Source organism: Spathaspora passalidarum (assembly GCF_000223485.1).
Source record: "Spathaspora passalidarum NRRL Y-27907 unplaced genomic scaffold SPAPAscaffold_5, whole genome shotgun sequence".
Lineage (NCBI taxonomy): Eukaryota > Fungi > Ascomycota > Pichiomycetes > Serinales > Debaryomycetaceae > Spathaspora > Spathaspora passalidarum.
In genome coordinates this window covers 75,735-93,283 of record NW_006767429.1, presented here as the reverse complement: position 1 = coordinate 93,283, position 17,549 = coordinate 75,735, and the positions used below count along the sequence as shown (strand labels likewise).

At 37.9% G+C, this 17,549-nt stretch overlaps 12 protein-coding genes across 12 annotated transcripts; 6 read left to right on the top strand and 6 right to left on the bottom strand. All coding sequences in view use genetic code 12, as the record gives it.

Moving 5' to 3' along the window:
• Positions 1–124: 124 nt before the first annotated feature.
• Positions 125–1,499, top strand: HRK1 (putative serine/threonine protein kinase; the record flags this gene model as incomplete). Its single annotated transcript, XM_007375941.1, has 1 exon — positions 125–1,499. The coding sequence occupies one exon, from the start codon at positions 211–213 to the stop codon at positions 1,399–1,401; it is 1,191 nt and encodes a 396-aa protein (XP_007376003.1).
• A 123-nt stretch (positions 1,500–1,622) lies between these two features.
• Positions 1,623–2,504, top strand: IST1 (Ist1p; the record flags this gene model as incomplete). Its single annotated transcript, XM_007375940.1, has 1 exon — positions 1,623–2,504. The coding sequence occupies one exon, from the start codon at positions 1,640–1,642 to the stop codon at positions 2,360–2,362; it is 723 nt and encodes a 240-aa protein (XP_007376002.1).
• Positions 2,505–3,449: 945 nt separating this feature from the next.
• Positions 3,450–6,170, top strand: SPAPADRAFT_67304 (uncharacterized protein; the record flags this gene model as incomplete). Its single annotated transcript, XM_007375938.1, has 1 exon — positions 3,450–6,170. One exon carries the CDS (start codon positions 3,492–3,494, stop codon positions 4,965–4,967), a length of 1,476 nt encoding a protein of 491 aa, XP_007376000.1.
• SPAPADRAFT_67303 (uncharacterized protein) lies at positions 3,450–6,581 on the bottom strand (the record flags this gene model as incomplete). The annotated part of the gene is made up of 1 exon (XM_007375937.1): positions 3,450–6,581. One exon carries the CDS (start codon positions 6,573–6,575, stop codon positions 5,625–5,627), a length of 951 nt encoding a protein of 316 aa, XP_007375999.1.
• Positions 3,457–5,609, bottom strand: SPAPADRAFT_61798 (NEDD8-conjugating protein; the record flags this gene model as incomplete). The annotated part of the gene is made up of 1 exon (XM_007375939.1): positions 3,457–5,609. One exon carries the CDS (start codon positions 5,596–5,598, stop codon positions 5,035–5,037), a length of 564 nt encoding a protein of 187 aa, XP_007376001.1.
• Positions 6,582–6,622: 41 nt separating the features above from the next.
• Positions 6,623–9,340, bottom strand: ESA1 (NuA4 histone acetyltransferase complex catalytic subunit; the record flags this gene model as incomplete). The annotated part of the gene is made up of 1 exon (XM_007375935.1): positions 6,623–9,340. One exon carries the CDS (start codon positions 8,937–8,939, stop codon positions 7,782–7,784), a length of 1,158 nt encoding a protein of 385 aa, XP_007375997.1.
• SPAPADRAFT_140502 (mRNA splicing protein) lies at positions 6,660–7,748 on the top strand (the record flags this gene model as incomplete). Its single annotated transcript, XM_007375936.1, has 1 exon — positions 6,660–7,748. One exon carries the CDS (start codon positions 6,660–6,662, stop codon positions 7,746–7,748), a length of 1,089 nt encoding a protein of 362 aa, XP_007375998.1.
• Positions 9,341–11,114: 1,774 nt separating the features above from the next.
• On the top strand, positions 11,115–11,909 carry DOT5 (thioredoxin peroxidase; the record flags this gene model as incomplete). Its single annotated transcript, XM_007375934.1, has 1 exon — positions 11,115–11,909. One exon carries the CDS (start codon positions 11,115–11,117, stop codon positions 11,907–11,909), a length of 795 nt encoding a protein of 264 aa, XP_007375996.1.
• A 213-nt stretch (positions 11,910–12,122) lies between these two features.
• On the bottom strand, positions 12,123–13,443 carry SPAPADRAFT_61796 (uncharacterized protein; the record flags this gene model as incomplete). The annotated part of the gene is made up of 1 exon (XM_007375933.1): positions 12,123–13,443. A coding segment is annotated over one exon (1,321 nt), but the record flags the coding sequence as incomplete, so codon positions are not given.
• A 239-nt stretch (positions 13,444–13,682) lies between these two features.
• Positions 13,683–14,631, bottom strand: ATP5 (F1F0 ATP synthase subunit 5; the record flags this gene model as incomplete). The annotated part of the gene is made up of 1 exon (XM_007375932.1): positions 13,683–14,631. One exon carries the CDS (start codon positions 14,595–14,597, stop codon positions 13,980–13,982), a length of 618 nt encoding a protein of 205 aa, XP_007375994.1.
• Positions 14,632–14,928: 297 nt separating this feature from the next.
• On the top strand, positions 14,929–16,804 carry SPAPADRAFT_61794 (mitochondrial 54S ribosomal protein uL2m; the record flags this gene model as incomplete). Its single annotated transcript, XM_007375931.1, has 1 exon — positions 14,929–16,804. One exon carries the CDS (start codon positions 14,979–14,981, stop codon positions 16,101–16,103), a length of 1,125 nt encoding a protein of 374 aa, XP_007375993.1.
• Positions 16,805–16,842: 38 nt separating this feature from the next.
• Positions 16,843–17,533, bottom strand: EST3 (telomerase subunit; the record flags this gene model as incomplete). The annotated part of the gene is made up of 1 exon (XM_007375930.1): positions 16,843–17,533. The coding sequence occupies one exon, from the start codon at positions 17,461–17,463 to the stop codon at positions 16,906–16,908; it is 558 nt and encodes a 185-aa protein (XP_007375992.1).
• Between the last annotated feature and the right edge of the window lie 16 nt (positions 17,534–17,549).

The window sequence follows — 17,549 nt, the reverse complement described above, 5'->3', positions numbered from 1 at the left end:
GGTGCCGGTGGTAGTGTGAAGTTAATCACTCGTCCTTCGGATTTGAAGACTTTCGCAGTAAAAGAATTCCGACCTAGACGTAGCACTGAATCATTAAAAGATTACACTAGGAAATGTACGGCCGAGTACTGTATTGGGTCCACATTGAAACACCCAAACATTATCAAGACAATTGATATCATTCATGAAAACAACCGATACTTTGAAATCATGGAATACGCACCCATTGACTTCTTTGCCGTCGTGATGAGTGGGAATATGTCTCGATTGGAAATCAACTGTTGTTTAAAACAAATAATCGAGGGTGTGAACTACTTGCATAATCTTGGATTGGCCCATCGTGATTTAAAGCTTGATAATTGTGTAATCACCACTGATGGGATTTTGAAGATTATTGATTTTGGAAGTGCCGTCATCTTCAAGTATCCCTATGATCAGTACGGTTCCAAAGATGCAATCCACCCATGCCATGGTATTGTTGGGTCTGATCCTTATCTTGCTCCAGAAGTTTTGAAATCACCAAACTCTTATAACCCACAACCCGTTGATCTTTGGTCAATTGCCATTATCTATTGTTGTATGACTTTAAAGAGATTTCCTTGGAAGATCCCCAATTCCGAAAAGGATAACAGCTTCAAATTATATTGTATGGAGGATGACAACTGGCATGATTATTATTTAAGTAACGAATGCCATAAATTGTTGTTGCAACAAAGGAAATTAAAGAATATGATTGTCAGGCTGAACAAAAAGAAGAAGCAAGTGGAGCAAGAACAGGAACAAGAGGAAGAAACCCCAGAACCTAAACCGGAATCGGAAGAACCAGAAAAACCAACTGAAGAATCAACAGAAGCAATGGATATAGATAAAACTCCTTCGATACAAACGGTGCAAACCGATACCGAAATTCTTTCCGAAACTCAAGTCCAAGAAATTCTCGCTCAACTCAAAGAAATTGATGATAAATTACAACAATACGAAGTGACTAAGAATGAAATGAAACAGAAATTTATAGATCTGCGTCTGAAGGATCCAGCCTATGCCGCTCAATTACTTGCTGAAGAAGAAGAACGAACCAAACAAGCCGCGAAGCAAGCGGCTAATCCTGATGAAAAGAAGAAACCACAACATAAACAAATTCATGGTCCTTATAGATTAATGAGATTGTTGCCTCATGCATCACGTCCAATAATATACAAGATGCTTCAAGTCGACCCTAAGAAGCGAGCAACATTGGAGGAAATAATGCAAGATGATTGGATTAAAGAAATTCAATGTTGTACTTTAAAGAGAGTCGCAAGAAGTGCTGATAATATTGGTGCTAATTTTGATGAAGATGATGATGAGCTTTTAATAAAGGGTACTCCTGAACATGAACATACTGTAGTGTTGGATAATTAAAGTGAAGCCTTTGCCAAAAAAAAAACAAGGCGAGCTGAATTTTAAATAGAGTTATTTAGATCAGGATATGAATTAATTTATATACTTTTTGTGCATTTCTAACAGCTATAATGTAGAAATTAGAATAGATTGATAATCAACTAGTATGGTAGCGTTGATTCATGCGCACTAAATTTCACCACCATCGAAATTGTGTTGCCCCCACATATCTCTCTTTCAACACATCTGTAGACTAACCATGCCCACACCACCGCCATTAAATCCACTTCGACTTAAGACGTCTCTTAAGATGTCTCTTTCCAAACTTAAGTTTCTTCAGGAAAAGAAAACGGCCTTGTGTAAACAACAGCGTCGACAATTGGCAGATTTACTTCGCCAAGGTAAGGAGTCTAGTGCTACTATCCGGGTGGAAAACATAATTCGCGACGACATATACATTGAATTATTGGAGTATCTTGAATTGTACTGCGAATTGCTTCTTGCAAGAATCAATTTGATCACTGATCCTGCCAAACATGAATGCGACAAGAGTTTACTTGAGGCTGTAAGTTCCGTAATTTATGCCGCTAATCATACCGAATTGAAAGAAGTGGTTCTGATTAAAGATTGGTTGATTGCCAAGTATGGTCATGAGTTTGGCCGCAATGCATTGGAAAACAAAGACGAAGTTGTTCCCGAGAAAATTGTCCTGAGATGTAGCGTGGAGCCACCTCAAGAAACGTTGGTTGATCTTTACTTGTGTGAGATTGCCAGAACTTATTCTGCTCCATACTCGAAGTTGAGTGAGTATTCTGCGCAACTGTCTGAAGGGGAAGATAATGATGATGATGATGATAATGATGGAGAGGGTGGTACTAAAGAGTTGGAAGCTCCACTTGCTGCTGATGCCAAGCCCAAGGTTAAAGAACAAGACGAGTTTGATGCGTTAAAGGCAAGATTTGCCGCATTGAGAACTGGTTAATACAATTTTATAGAATGTACGTTATAATCTTATACTATTCTCTACTTTTGTGGAGATCCACGTTACGTTTGCAGCTTATCTGGTTCCATTAACGTTAACTCTTTTTTTCATAAATAATAAAATCATCATGTTATTCTGTCGGATCTGAAACTGGCATTAAATATTGACCTTAAGACCAAACATATTGATTGAAAACTTGAAAACAATTAGTTTTCTTTACTTATTTTCTTGCTACATGATTACTTTAATATAGCAGATAATATTGTAATTTCTGCTTAACAATCACATATTTGTTTAGGTTTTGGGAATTATAACACCACTTGGATGCGAAAAAGTTTGTTTCAAATTTTATAATTTTCAAATAAGATTTACGGAAGGTTTACGAGTTCTAAAAAGAGTGAATGGGGTTGAAGGTTTTAGGAAGTTTACTTGGCAAGGATCTCCGTCTTTACTGGACGTTTGTATTACTATCTTGGCAGGATAGAACTTATATTAGCACACAACTTTGGAGTTGAAAAAAATAACACACACCTATTACCAGCTGGTAATAGATATTCTAAGATCACACATATCATACACAGTAATTACCATTATCTAGAACTATCATATCACGATGAACACGTAGTACTAAAGCATAGTTGTACTGGACATTGGTATGATTTCAATTTTAATCAAGCGGTGCTGGCTTCCCCAAACCTTGGCGTTAACTGTTTACTAAGCCAATATAGGGAATTCATGCAATTACTTGAGCTTGAATCTAACCAGAAGATTCAAGCAACCACGTTTATACATTTGCGATGAGGTATCAACCTAATTCAAGCAGCTCCGAACCTTGTCTGGTCTTTCATAATGTTCTTGAAACCAAGCACATGGTAGCGTATACTACTACTACCACTTTCCTATATATGCACAGTCCTTGTGCTATGCTTTTGATCTCTGGTTATATCAGCTCTCGTCGTATTCTTGTTGTGTAGTATTGTCTACTCATGTCGTCATTTGCTGTTTTCAAATTTGTTTGATATACTGAAACCATAATAGGCAGGAAAAAAAAAAATATTAAAGTATCAACACTTAGTTTACACTTTTTGCATATTGCCATTAGACACCATAGCATCACCGCCCACCCCTCATGAAATCAACAATCCTTACGGCTCGACAACAGGCCGAGCTCGACAAGGCGATAATTCAATACCTCACGCCAATTGCGCCTCCAGAACTCCTATCCCAATTAACCCCTTTGCTTACTACTAACGACGACGAAATTGTTGATCAATACCTTGAGAAGAAATGGGCCACCGTGCTACGATTACAAAAGAAAATCCTAGATTTGGAACACGAAGTATCCAATTTGCGACTGGCTATTGATATGCTGAACGCCAATGCCGTGGTATTGGGGCAGGATCGGATTAACTGGTTGCCTAAAGTGGTGAAGACAACTTATTTGACCAACAATGTATTGGTGACATCGGTGAAGATTCATCCGGTGTTGGGAAACGTGTATTGTGGATGTTCCGATGGATCAGTGTATGTTTGGAGTTTGGCTACGGGGGATATGATTCCTGACAAGATTATTCGTGGTCATTCTCGAAATATTAACCTGCTCGCGTTTTCAAACGAAGTGGTGTTGGGGAAACTGTATGTTTTTGCTACATGTTCTTCTGATTTGAGTATTAAGATATGGGATAGTGGTAGTTATAAGCATATACGAACACTTACTGGACATGATCATACAGTAAGCGCAGTGGCATTTTCACATAGTGATAGTAATATACTATATTCGGTATCTCGAGATAAGTCCGTTAAAATATGGGATTTAACTCAAGGAAATTGCATCAAGACATTCATCGGGCATAGTGAATGGGTTAGAGATATAGATGTCAGTCAAGTTTCACAGCATGGAGATTTCATTTTGACCTGTTCCAACGATCAAAGTACAAGATTGTCCCATGCAAGTTCAGGAACAGGGTTATGTTTAATTGTGGGACACACACATGTTGTAGAAACTTGTAAATTTTTGCCTAGTTTGTCAAACTTCCTTCTTGACAAATATATCACCAAAAATGAGGATTTGTTCCCTAGCATACCACAAGAATTGGTCAATGATCCAATCTACAAGGTGTTAGGGTACAAGTATTGTATTACTGGAAGTCGAGATAATACTATTAAGGTATGGTTACTCCCTCCTCCAGTTATAGTGCCTCATCGTCATCCACTTCCTAGTAAGTATAACAATTCACAAGCTTGGTTGGTGGCACAATTCGCGGGACATTCTTCATGGGTCAAGTCATTATGTATACATCCAAATGGTAGATTTGTATTCAGTGGCAGTGACGATAAGACAGTGAAGATCTGGGACTTGCTGAGATTGAACAATCCCGAAGTTGGTAGTTTAATGGGACATGATGGATTTATCAATAGTATTGATTTTGCACAACTAACCAAGGTTGAAGCAGTACAAAATGGAAAAACAGAAAAGGAGGAGGAGGAGGAAGAAGAAGAAGACGAGGAAGCCGTCTATGACAACTTGCTTAAAGATGTTCAACTGAGAATGCGATGTATATTCGTGACCGGGGCAGTTGATAATTCTGTCCGCGTATGGAGTTGAAGAAGAAAACTACACTACTATAAATAGAAGCGGGAATGGCACTTTCTCTATGTAATAATATGTAATTCTATTTTTTCATGACGTTATCAAAATACACCAGATCAATATATCCTCCTCTCATTGAATTATAGACATTGCGTTCAAATTGCCGGGGATCCTTGGCCAACACATTTGCTGCTTGTTTATTCAATGGATCATTAGCATTAGGTTCAAGCAACAAGAAATTCAAACCCATCAATACTTGACTTAAACTGAGAACTGGAGACCAATCTTCTCTAAGGATATTCAAACAGATATTCCCTTCGAGATCAATGTTTGGGTGGTAGATTTTATTTAAACATTTGATTTTAGGAGGATCAATAGGGAAGTTGTTATTGATATCAACTTTGAAATGGAAATGGCCCAGTCGGTAGTAGCCTTGTTGTGGAGTTATGGTCAAGTTGAAGGTGAAAAAATTGCTGGGGTCTGGAAATTGAACTTTTATGGTATGAGGTAAGTCAAGTTCGGTGATGTCTTTCTGAAGTCTTAGTTGGGCAGCAGATATACTTGTTGTCGGAGTAGATGAATTGTTATGGCCTTCCGCTGCTGCTTGGGCCTTTTGCTTTTCTTTTAATTGACGAAGTTTTAACATTAGTGTATGATGGTTATGTGGCAAGACTAGTTTTTTTTCAGTGTTAAAATTTCTTGTGCTAGTTGTCTCACTTTGGTAGAAGCGTTAGTGAGCTTTTCCTCCACAGTTTTTTCAGGGATTGCTTGAACAACTGACTTGTATGGAGTTACTACGAGGCATTGTACTAGGATTAACCAGTCAAGTTGCTCAATGGCGCAAGCAACATGGTCGGTGTTTCTTATCTGCAAAACAGGACTGGTAAACTCTAAGCCTTCTTGACGTAAACTGTCGACAATCCTGCGTAGATCATTAATTGTCCATTCAATATCACCAGTACTTAAGTAAACCTGTAAGACTCCCCATAACCCACAATCACTCAAGCTTGTTCTACAACTCAGAATTACCAACTTCCTCAACACATCATCAAATTCAACTGGAACATCAATCACGCGATTGATCTGAATCACCCACCGAAGAAAATTACATCCATAATAATTTGCAAAGTGTAATTCACAGCTCTTGATTGCTCTATCAATCACAAGTTCATATGTTGATGTAGACTTGTTTATGTAAACAGATAGTACAGTCAACATCTTCAACCAGTGCCAAAGTGATGAACTTTTGTTGATTCGTGACATGCGACAAGTTAAGATTGACGTAATATACTGTAACTCTTGTGCGAGCACACTCCATCCTCTTTCTTGGATCAATTGGAATGTGACTTTGCGATGAAGCTTAAGAATAGTGTGGTGTTCATTGGTAGTTATCAAATACCCCAATGTCATATAGTAGATATCGTCAATGTTCATCCCAGACATGTCTTGCCAGGTATCATGTGCCTGTTTAAACATACTCAAGTATGTTCTTTTAGGAATTCCGATCTCCAACACATTTTCATCTTCATGAGTGATGATCTTTCCATCTCCAGGGATGACCAGGATGATATTATACTTCTTGGTTGATTTACCAATGATATTGAAAAGTTCTTTTGCAAGCATTGATCTGAAAGAATAAAAAAGGCTAATATTTTTTTCTTTTCAAAACAAAGATTAAAATAGACAGCAACAACAACAACAATAACGATGACTTCAGAGCTTATACCGTCAGATGAATTGGCAGAGGCGATGTATAACAACGTCAAGTTGGATTATCTCTTGGCAAATACTGACAATATACCTCCTGAACCCGCGCAAAACAACACGATAACTAGTCAATCTGCTGAACCCATCTCATCACCACAACCAACATCCGTGCAATGGAAACCACTAAGAACACTAGCCAATGCGCACAATGGTTGGATCCGAAGTATAGCCATCGATCATCTGAATAAGTTCTTTGTAACTGGATCATCAGACACGACGATCAAGATCAGAACCGTGGCAAACCCCCATACATTATTAGCGACACTAACAGGGCACATCATGGCTGTACGAACTTTTTCCATATCCCTGCGATTCCCGTATTTATTCCTGGGATCTGAAGATAAGACGTTACGATGTTGGGATTTGGAACGAACTAATGCAAAAGAAGGTTGTCTCATTCGACAATACCATGGTCATGTCGGTGGAATATACGCTACAAGTCTCCATCCAGAGCTAGATTTACTTATAAGTGGTGGGAAAGATCAAGTTGTTAGAGTATGGGACATACGTACCCGAACAGAAGCAATGACGTTAGTAGGACATCGCAGTGATGTCACTTCCATTGAAACCCTTCCGTTTGACCCTCAAATCATAACTAGTTCAATGGATGGAACTGTCCGATTATGGGACTTACGTAAACAAAGTACCCAGGTGACGTTAACACATCATACTAAATCTATACGACTGATGAAACTACATCCTGAAGAAATGACCTTCATTTCAGGAGATTCAAACGGAATTATAAACCAATGGCTCTTACCCAAGGGTGAGCTTTTAAACCAGTTTGACCCAACCGAAAATGAAAGCAAGATAATAAACACACTCTCAGTAAATCCAGTAACAAACACTGTATTTGCTGGTTATGATGATGGTAAAACTGGATTCTACAATTACATTACGGGCAAGTTAGAACATATCGGATACTTTCCTAATCCATCTACAGTCTATGCCTCTGCATTTGATCAATCAGGATTAAGATTGATAACGTGTCACGGAAACAAACTGATTAGAGTATGGCATTGCGAATAATATCATTAGGTTTATATAATACATAGTCGTTAGCTACCACCCAAATCTCAATTGACTTGCTGTGAACATTGGTGGGGTCCATTTAAGTAATGCAGGATTCAACTCGTGTTTCTTCTTGTCTTTGACTTTCTTGACCAAGCTATCATACATGGCCATAATTTGATCGGTTATAACAATAATATGCTGTCCCTTGTAATATCGTAATATTTGCAATGTCGTCAACGTATGTAAGATATCGGTTGTGGTCATGCATGTAATTGCAGAAATGTCTTCTATGGTGATCTCACTGGAACTTCCTTGTCGTCCTGCAGCTGGGGTTGAATGTCTTGAAGATTCTGAATCGCTGTCCTCTACAGGATGTGGATTGTTCTTTCGATACAAACTGGGACTGTTTCTTTCCACTAATAATTTAATCAAAGTATCTGTCCAATAGGCACGGTATGATAATAATCCCAAGTCTGACAAGGGCTTTTCCGGTGATCCAACCTTATGTTCTACGTTTGATAACATATATGAAAACTGTATAAGCAATTTCCCATACCCTTTCTTTTGATAGCACGGTAATGTTAAAATACAAGCGACATTATACCCATCGGCACTTTCTTTTTCCTTCGAAAAGTATCCCACCACATGATGCCCCTGGTCTGACTTAATGGTCATAATATAAAACAAAAACGGATCAACATCATAATACAAAGTCTTATGGTCAAGAAACAATTTCGAAAGTAGACATAGGTTTCTACACCAAGTACGTTGTTTCCTGCCATCAATTTCCCAAAAACTTACTTTTGAATCTCGATATATTTCATTTCCAGGTGGATGTTTCATGGAACACTTCTGTCTAAATCTCTCAAACTGTTTCCTGCTTCCAAAATAACTCAATGTGAAATCACAAATATATATCTCGTCTTCTTCAGTTAATTCAATCGGATAAGGTGAGAAATACCAGGGCTCGATAATATGCTCACCTAAGATAATTGTGGACAAGTTTCTCACACGGGCAACTTCAGAATGATTCTGTGTCATACTACCACCGGTACGTAACTTCTTGATTTCGTCCTCTCTAGTGATCTCCTCTCCTGGTCTTCTCAACCCTTGAACATTCAAATTTTCTAAATCCATTTCATCATCAGCCATGGGAGTACCTGGAGTGGACAGTTGTTCACTAGCGACACTTATACTAGCACTCATCTTGACCTTATCAGTCAACTTTCCCTTCTTTTTATCCTTTTTCGTCTCCTTGACATCAACCTTTACCTCAGGCATGATCATGGCCCGGGTGAAATCTATCCGATCAGGACTAATCCATTCATCCAACCGCTTGTTGAACTCCAGGTAGTGCACGTAAAACACTTTCCTTCCTTTCTTCATGTGTTGTTGAAGGATTTCGGCAAGTCGAAGTTCTCCATCTTTCATCACATATACTTTACAGCCTATGAGAACATCATCCAGGGTGAACTTGGAGGAGCTAGAGTTGACTTCAGGTTCAACTTTTACTACATCGTCATCAGGTGTTATGGTTATGGGTGTGCTTGGAGTGATAGAAGTCTCCTGCTTAGGTTCTATGGACATTGTTGTTGATGTATAGTGTTGATTACTGTTTATCAAAAAGAAAAAAAAAAAAATGTTATATAAAACTTTTTTGCGTTTTTCACGTGATCAGTTTGACTAGGTGAATATTGGGCCATGATGATAAAACTAACCCAAATTGAGCTTTGACAACACAGTTAACACTATGTAACTGTATTGCTTGCATCCCTTTAGCATAGCCTTCATTCAGATTAGAAGCACGGGGGGACTTCGGGGACTTCATTAAATTACCAGCAAACGAGAAAAATAGTTAGATTTTACTAGCATGTTACGTGCTTCTCCTTGACGATACAACTTTGATCATGGAACTGAAATGGTTATAAAAATGAATGTTTCAAATTTTCAGTTTTGTTCAATGGTACTTTATTCTTAATAAACCACCTGGAATAAGATTTGTAAAGTCTTCACTTCGTAGTCTTATGCCTTCAGATAAATCTAGTATCGCTCATACAGATCCCCCACGACCCTTGCGACCGGCTTATGTTCGTGGCTTGCCAAGTACGGTATCTCCAGAGAGTTTTACTGGGGAAATAGTAGCAGATCGAGTTGTTGATAGAGATCTGGAAATTGAAGAGCCTGTACAACAAGAAGTTACAGTTCGAAAGAATTGGATTAATAGAATAAAGGTTATGCCAACATCTTCGGGTGCTAAATTCTCGGGTTTTTATAAGAGCTATGGTCGCATGATTTTGATTGTGTTGTTTATGATAATTATTATTCTTTTCATGATTTATATTTCAAATTTGAACAAATGATTTATCAAAGGTATATTTTTGGCTTTTTTTTTAGTTGCTTTTGGTGTGAGTGTATAATAGGCACAGGTTATCATTCATGTCGAAAGACTTTTTATGTGTTTAAAATAGGTTGAGTAACAAGGGATGGCTGCAAATTGTTAATGAGATCCTGATTGTGAAAATTACTCTCTGTATATGTTCATGGTATATAGCATAAGTAGGAAATTATAGAAAATCCAACTCATCTGATTCTAAATAGTTCCTTTGTATTAACTTCAAAAGGCTGCCAGAGGCTAACCCGTCTTCAGCTAATAAGTTGAACTTTTTCTAGAACATTTTCACAAATTTTTTACAAAATATACACAAAATATACACAAAATATGCACAAAAATTTATTAGACGAACTGACAACGTTTTCTATTAAGAAGCAATCCAAATATCACTCTTGCTAACCTATAGACCAATCACAAGTTCAAATGATCAATATTACATGAGCCTCCTCAAAAAAAAAAAAAAAAGAAAGCCACAGTACAGTTGAAATTGACGGAAAAATGACGAACCAATAGATGAAAACTAAGTGCATATGAAAGCATACACGATAGAAGCAAACGAGTATCAGAAGTAATACGATACGTCTACGAACTCTACAATGTTCATTTAAATAAGATTTCTCAAAGATTATGGACAATTCTCTTCTGGTTAATTTCCCCACAAATCAATTTCAGCGTTCGTACACTATACAACCGCTAGCTAAGCAAAGATGAGCACTAGCAATTGTTTCGCCTTCTGGAACTGTCGGTTTCCGTTATTTCGGAGTTCGATTCCGATTCGCCCGTTGGCAACAAACTACAGTGAAAAATGAGCTGCCCCCTACCATGGCAGTGTCTCTGCGCGAACCCCCCCCTCTGCAAACGTCCCACCCCTTTTTTACTCTAAACTCCACAATAGTTTAAGAAGTTCGACCCCGTTTTTCTAAAATTTTCACTCTTAAAAATTCACCGATTAATTTCATTTATAGAATACTACCTCAATTGATATAGTCATGGCTGAATTACGTCGTTCTGCTAGAGTTGCCTCTAGACCTGCCAGTGCACCTGAACCAACCATTGAAGAGCCAGCTAAGAAGAAGGCCAAACCAGCCAAGCCAGCAACCGGTACTACCGCCCCAGCATCTGGTTTGCAAGTCGGTGATGAAATTCCCGACATTTCTCTACTCAATCAAGACGACGAAGAAATTAATTTACAAGAAGTTGCCAAAAAGACCAAATACGTCGTGATTTTTGCTTATCCCAAGGCATCTACTCCTGGTTGCACGAGACAAGCCTGTGGGTTCCAAAGAAACTTTGCATTTTTCAGCAAGAGTAATGTCACTGTGTTTGGATTAAGTGCTGATTCACCAAAGGCGCAAAAGAATTTCCAAACTAAACAACATTTACAATATGATTTGTTATCCGATCCAAGTAAGAAGTTGATTGGTGCTTTAGGGGCCAAGAAGAGCCCTTCAGGGATCAAAAGATCCCATTGGGTATTTGTAGATGGTGTTTTGAAGGTCAGTAGAGTTCAAATTTCCCCCGAAGCAAGTATTGATGGTGCTAAACAAGAAATTGAAGATTTTATTTCCAAGGATAGTACCAATGGTAAGGATGAAGTTGAGGCAAAAGTAGAGGAACCAGCCAAGGTGGAAGAACCAGCCAAGGTTGAAGAGCCTAAAGTAGAAGAGCCAAAAGTAGAAGAACCTGTTGTCTCAGAAAATGGTTCAGACGAACCAAAAGTAGAAGAACCAAAGTCTGAAGAGTCGAAAGTTGAAGAACCTAAAGTTGATGAGCCAACATCTTAAAAAGACAATTGTAGTGAATGATCTGTTTGAATTTGTAAAGTTTATATGTTAAATATGTAAAAATGTATTCTATTGCTTAAAATAATCTGATGATGGATTGTAGGAGAATTGCTGCAAACATAGTAATCTTACTTGCCCACCATACATGTTGAACGACAAATGAACAATATGTGAATTCAAATTCCCAAATGTTTTTTAAATAATTGAAATGACCAGTGAAAACACCAGTTTGTCCATCAAAATCGCCCATCATCGATCTAACGACAATTTCACGAATTGATTCCCGTTCGGTGTTGGTTTTGTCCTTGGATGCAACCCATTCTCCATTAACTTTGTTATACCAGCTATCACAGCCTTCATGATCATGACCTGTTAAAACCACCCCATTTTGATCCTTGTTTGGGAAAATAATGTCCAATACTTCTTGAGTTGTGTTGTAAGATAAATGGTTTTGAGATCTTAAATTCCCATTCTTATAAGGTTCTCTTTCATTATCGATGTAATAGATATGTTCTGGTCCATCACGACATAATCCAGCAACTTTATAGAACGGAATATGAGTAAGCAAAACAGTGGAACCGCTAAAGTTAGGGTTTTCGCGATCACGAAGATGATGCAAGAATGACCAAGTGAATCCGATAAATTCTTCCTGTAATGCAGGTCCTTCCAAGGTTAAGGAGTCCAATACGACCAATCTCCATTCTTCAGGAGTTCCCTTGTTGTAATTTATCACATAGTTATTTTGACCAAATAATAAATGGAATCTGGCCATATGTTGCCAAGTAGCATCACCACTATATCCGATATCGTGATTACCAGTCAAATTTATAAACAAGGGGTTTTCAAAATTAGGATACTTGTTTTCCGGATGCACCCAATCATAAACATCATTATAGTCTCTACTGGTAAATCTTGCTTCTGGATCCAACGCCATTTCTTGGGCCAACCATGCATTCCAATCACAATTCTCATGCTTTTCGTAAGTGTCAATAACAGTCTGTTTATACTCCAAGGGTCTAGGAAATAACCGTTCAACAAATCTATAAGTTCTATTATAAAATTCCGAATCCAATATCCATTGCGATGAGAATAAGTCTCCCATCACAGCCACATGACTTGGACTTAATCGTCTCTTCATGACATTGTAAATGTGACCCAAATAGTAATCATTACCAAAATTGTCTAGTCTTTTGATGTATTTAGTCAGAGGCCAATTGCCGTTAATTTGAGGATCACCAAAGGTCAACATGTGAATATCTTTAATCTTGGTCATGTTGTCATTCTCATAGGGTGATTGGTTATCTGCATGCTCACGTAATTGTGGGAAGTTCAATAATAACTTCTCAAGGATATGAGGGGGCACTTTTTCATTTAGGATATCATACTTTGAAGCGATGGGTGTATCATCAAACTTATGCCAGTTACATTTGGAAGTGTCATTGACAATGTCAGGATAGTAATAAACAAAACAGTTTATAGCAAACGCAATTACCGTAATCAACTCCACAAATACTTTGAACCCCTTTGATGCCATGGTTGTAAGTTGTACCTAACTGAATAGAGAGTCGAGTGACGTAAAAAATGTGGGTGAAATTAAATCTGGTTGTCATTTTTTCTGAAACATCCAACAAGCAGGTTGCTGTGGTTTCATACCAAGCTCTTCCTTTGGCATATGATACTGCGTGCAGAAGGTTGCCATGCATACATGTGTTGCTAAGCTAGTTTTAGACTCAATTGGCAGTTGACTCAATTATCATTCACTTACACATTAGTACTATTCGAATGATTTTATTGAAATATATAATGATAATATATGTATAAAAAGGGGTAAAAAAGCTGATCAAGAAGAGAACATTGACATTGTTCAGTTGGAAGAGAATGCACAAGCCCACTTATTGAAAACAAATTTAATAAGTAAATTCAAGCATAAATCTGTTTCTTAACTAAAAATCAACGAAAAATGTCCCCGCTTTCTTCAAACTCTCTATGATTAACTGTTCCTTCTCCATTATCAAAAAAGAAAGAACCGAAATAAATGTAATGATATTATGTTTTAATTATCCTCTAGGCTTATAAAGCTTCCTTTAAAGCTTGGTTTAATCTTGCAACCTTGTTAGAGATGGATAAGTCAACAGTCTTGTCACCAACTTCAACAACTAAACCACCCAAGATTTCAGAGTTGATAAGGTTGGTAATCTTCAAGGACTTACCTTGACCAACAAAAGAAGACTTTTCAATAGAAGCAGTCAATCTCTTCAAGACCTTGGAGTCCAATGGCTTAGCAGAAGTGATCTTGGCTTCAACAACACCGTTGTGGGCATCGTTCAATAATCCAAACTTTTCGTAGATAGAACCAAAGTTTCCTAATCTGTTGTTTTCAGCCAATACTTTTAAAAAGTTACCAGTGGTCTTATCTAAGCCCAACTTGGAAGAAATGGCACCAGCAACAGCAACTCTGTTTTCCTTAGATAAAGAAGGGTTGACTAAGGCATTGGCAAGTTGTGCGTCCTTGGCAATAACGTCATTGACTTTACCCAATGACTTGTAGGTTTGATCCACAGATGATTCTTGAACAGTAGCGGAGTATAAAGCATTGGCATAAGTACCGTCGAGACCAAATAATTGAATTGGTGGCTTGACAGACTTGGTGGCAGTAGCCAAGTTACGGGCGAAAACACGAGAAGCCATCATTGTATGTGTATGTTGGTGTTGTTGTATACCCTTTTCAATGGTTACCTTTGAAAATTTGTTGACTTAGGTTTTTTTAGTGGTGAACTATGTGGGTCGTGCGCCAGTCACCGAAAAAATCGGCATAGGTTTCGCAATTGGTGAAGGGCCATAGTTAAGGGTTCTTTTTTCTGGTGCATTTCAATTGGCTGGTGAGAAGTAACTTAATGACTACGTTTACTACTACACTCGGTAATATATGGACTGGTATGATTGAGTTTCACACGCCCTGAAGTATCAAAATTTTTTTTTTCAGCGCTTACTATAAGCTCACAATATATGGTTTGATACAGTGTAAATACTAGCAGTACCCATCCTCTCTCACCTCCCCGCCACACCAAGATGATGTTACCATGGGCCAAGAAGTGCTTGGCTGATCAAGCAAGGGTATTCAGCAAATCATTGGCCGTTCAAGGATTTGTTCGTTTCAACTCTACTCCTGCTACTACTAGTGCACCAAAGTCTACTTCCTCATTTGCAGACGACCAAATTGATGATTTCGACTTGGAAGCTGCTCATGCCAGATACAAGCAACAAAGAGAATTGCTTGCCAAAAGAGCAGTCATGAAATCATTCGACAGAGGCCACTTATTGCCTGGTTCTACCCACCGTAGAATGCCAGTCCATGAACACTTACACAAGGGTAAACCAGTACGTGAATTAACTGTACATAAAAAGAAAACTGCTGGTAGAAACAGTACCGGTAAAATCACCGTTCGTGGTAGAGGTGGTGGTCATAAGCAAAGAGTAAGATTGGTCGACAGTTATCGTATGACTTCGGGTAAACAAAAGGTAATTCGTATTGAATATGATCCAAACAGATCTGCCCATATCGCATTAATTGAACATGAAGAAACCAAAAACCTTTCATACATATTAGCCCCTCAAGGTTTAAGAAGTGGTGATTTTGTTGAATCTTTCAGAGAAGGTATCCCTGAAGATTTCATTGAAGATATGAAGAAAACCAACAATGGAGAAATCGATGATGCCTTATTATCGGCCAGAATCTTGAAAAGAGGTAACTGTTTACCATTGAACATGATACCTATAGGTTCAATCATTCACAATATTGGTTTACGTCCAGGAGGAAGAGGTCAATTGGTCAAAGCAGCTGGTACTTTTGCCAAACTTGTATCTAAATTCCCAGAACAAAAGAAGGTTGTTATTGCCTTGGCATCCGGAGAACAACGTTATGTCCACATAGATTGTCATGCTACCTTAGGTACTGTTTCCAACCAAGAACATAAATTAATCAGTTGGGGTAAGGCCGGTAAGAGTCGTCATAGAGGGTTCAGACCACAAACTAGAGGTGTGGCCATGAATGCCAACGACCATCCTCATGGTGGTGGTAGAGGTAAATCCAAGTCTAACAAGACTCCAAGATCCATGTGGGGTACTTTGAAATTCGCCAAGACTAGAAAGGGTAAGAAAGAAAACAAGTATAAGGTTAAGGATAGAAGAGACTAATTTTAATTTTATATTCATTTATTCACCTGTATATATATATATTTAATGAAACGATTCTAGAAGAAAATAGCAAAAGATAGTAGCAAAATAATAGTTTGTGTCAGATCTGACAAAACGAAGGTAGTGTCAGTGGTTGTAAACTATGGATAAACTGACAAAGCAAAGTTCTGGCTAAAAGTACCAACAAATCTAAATTTCCAGTAGAGAAGAGGATAATTATAACCAGAATCAACAAAATCGTAATAAGTGATGCAAAGGCAAAGGATAAATTACTAGAATATCCATTCCGTAAAGATCCAAGTAACCATCTTTCTAAAAATTGAAATATAATTGACCCAATACTACCATCAAGATGAACTGTACCGGTACCAGAATTGGAAGGAACATTGTGAATAGGAATCAAAGGCTGTCTTTCTCCATTTGAATAACCAAATAATCTTCTAAGGCAATTAAATGGACGAGACCATATTGATTGATTCTGGTGTAATACAATTTCTCTCTGCAGATGTGGTCTACTTGCCTCAGGAGACCTGGCAGCGGAATAATAGATTGCACTGGTAGTTAACTCACCCAATTGACCTGCTAATTCCTCATCAAGAAGTTGTTCGTTTTCATTCGCTTCTTCTTCAGGCATGATGTTGTTTTCACCAAAGAACATAGTAGAGTAAGGAGGGAGGGGGATTGTTTATTTAGAGAATTCTGGTTGCAAAAAAAAAAAAAAAAACAAAAACAATACTTTACGTTTTCACCCGCGTACACAAACAAAATTTAAAATGCTGTCTAGATTTCCACCCCTTTTCTCTTACACCTCCATTAAATCAAGCAAGTTTCTTGGTTCCCTCCTCTTACAAACTCGTTGGTAAATTGGTTCATCATACACAAACTTGAAACTGTTTTCAACACCAAGTGTGAACGTTATTTGGTCCAGTTGGAAGATATTAAACTCAAGCACTTCCAAAACTACAAAATCAAAATCCCAACTGCCAGTTAGGTCATAGTCCTGTTGAAGTTCAGAGCCATTGACAAATAATAGGTTGGCCCTACTAACATCAATCAAGTTATTTGTTGTACCATATGTGATTCTCTTACAATGTTGGTTCTCAAACTCAACAATTGTTGGTTTAAATGGGAAATATGCCAATATCTTATGAGTTGAATCTGCTAGTATAGCTGTGATGTTATTGCTTTGAGTGGTCTTCAAAAATCGACATATTCTTAATATTGATGAGATTTTCAATGTTGTTGATTTGAAATCTTTCCGTACCAACGGACTGGTATACGTTCTACTTGGGTTAATTGAATTAATTACCTCATTTGCAATCCAGCTATCTTGAAATACGAATGGTATATCCAGCTTCATTCAAATGGAATACCAGTTTACGGATGGGTGGGAGAGGGTGATGGTTACTAGGCGTCGAAGAAAACAGGTTGGTACTATTTTTTATT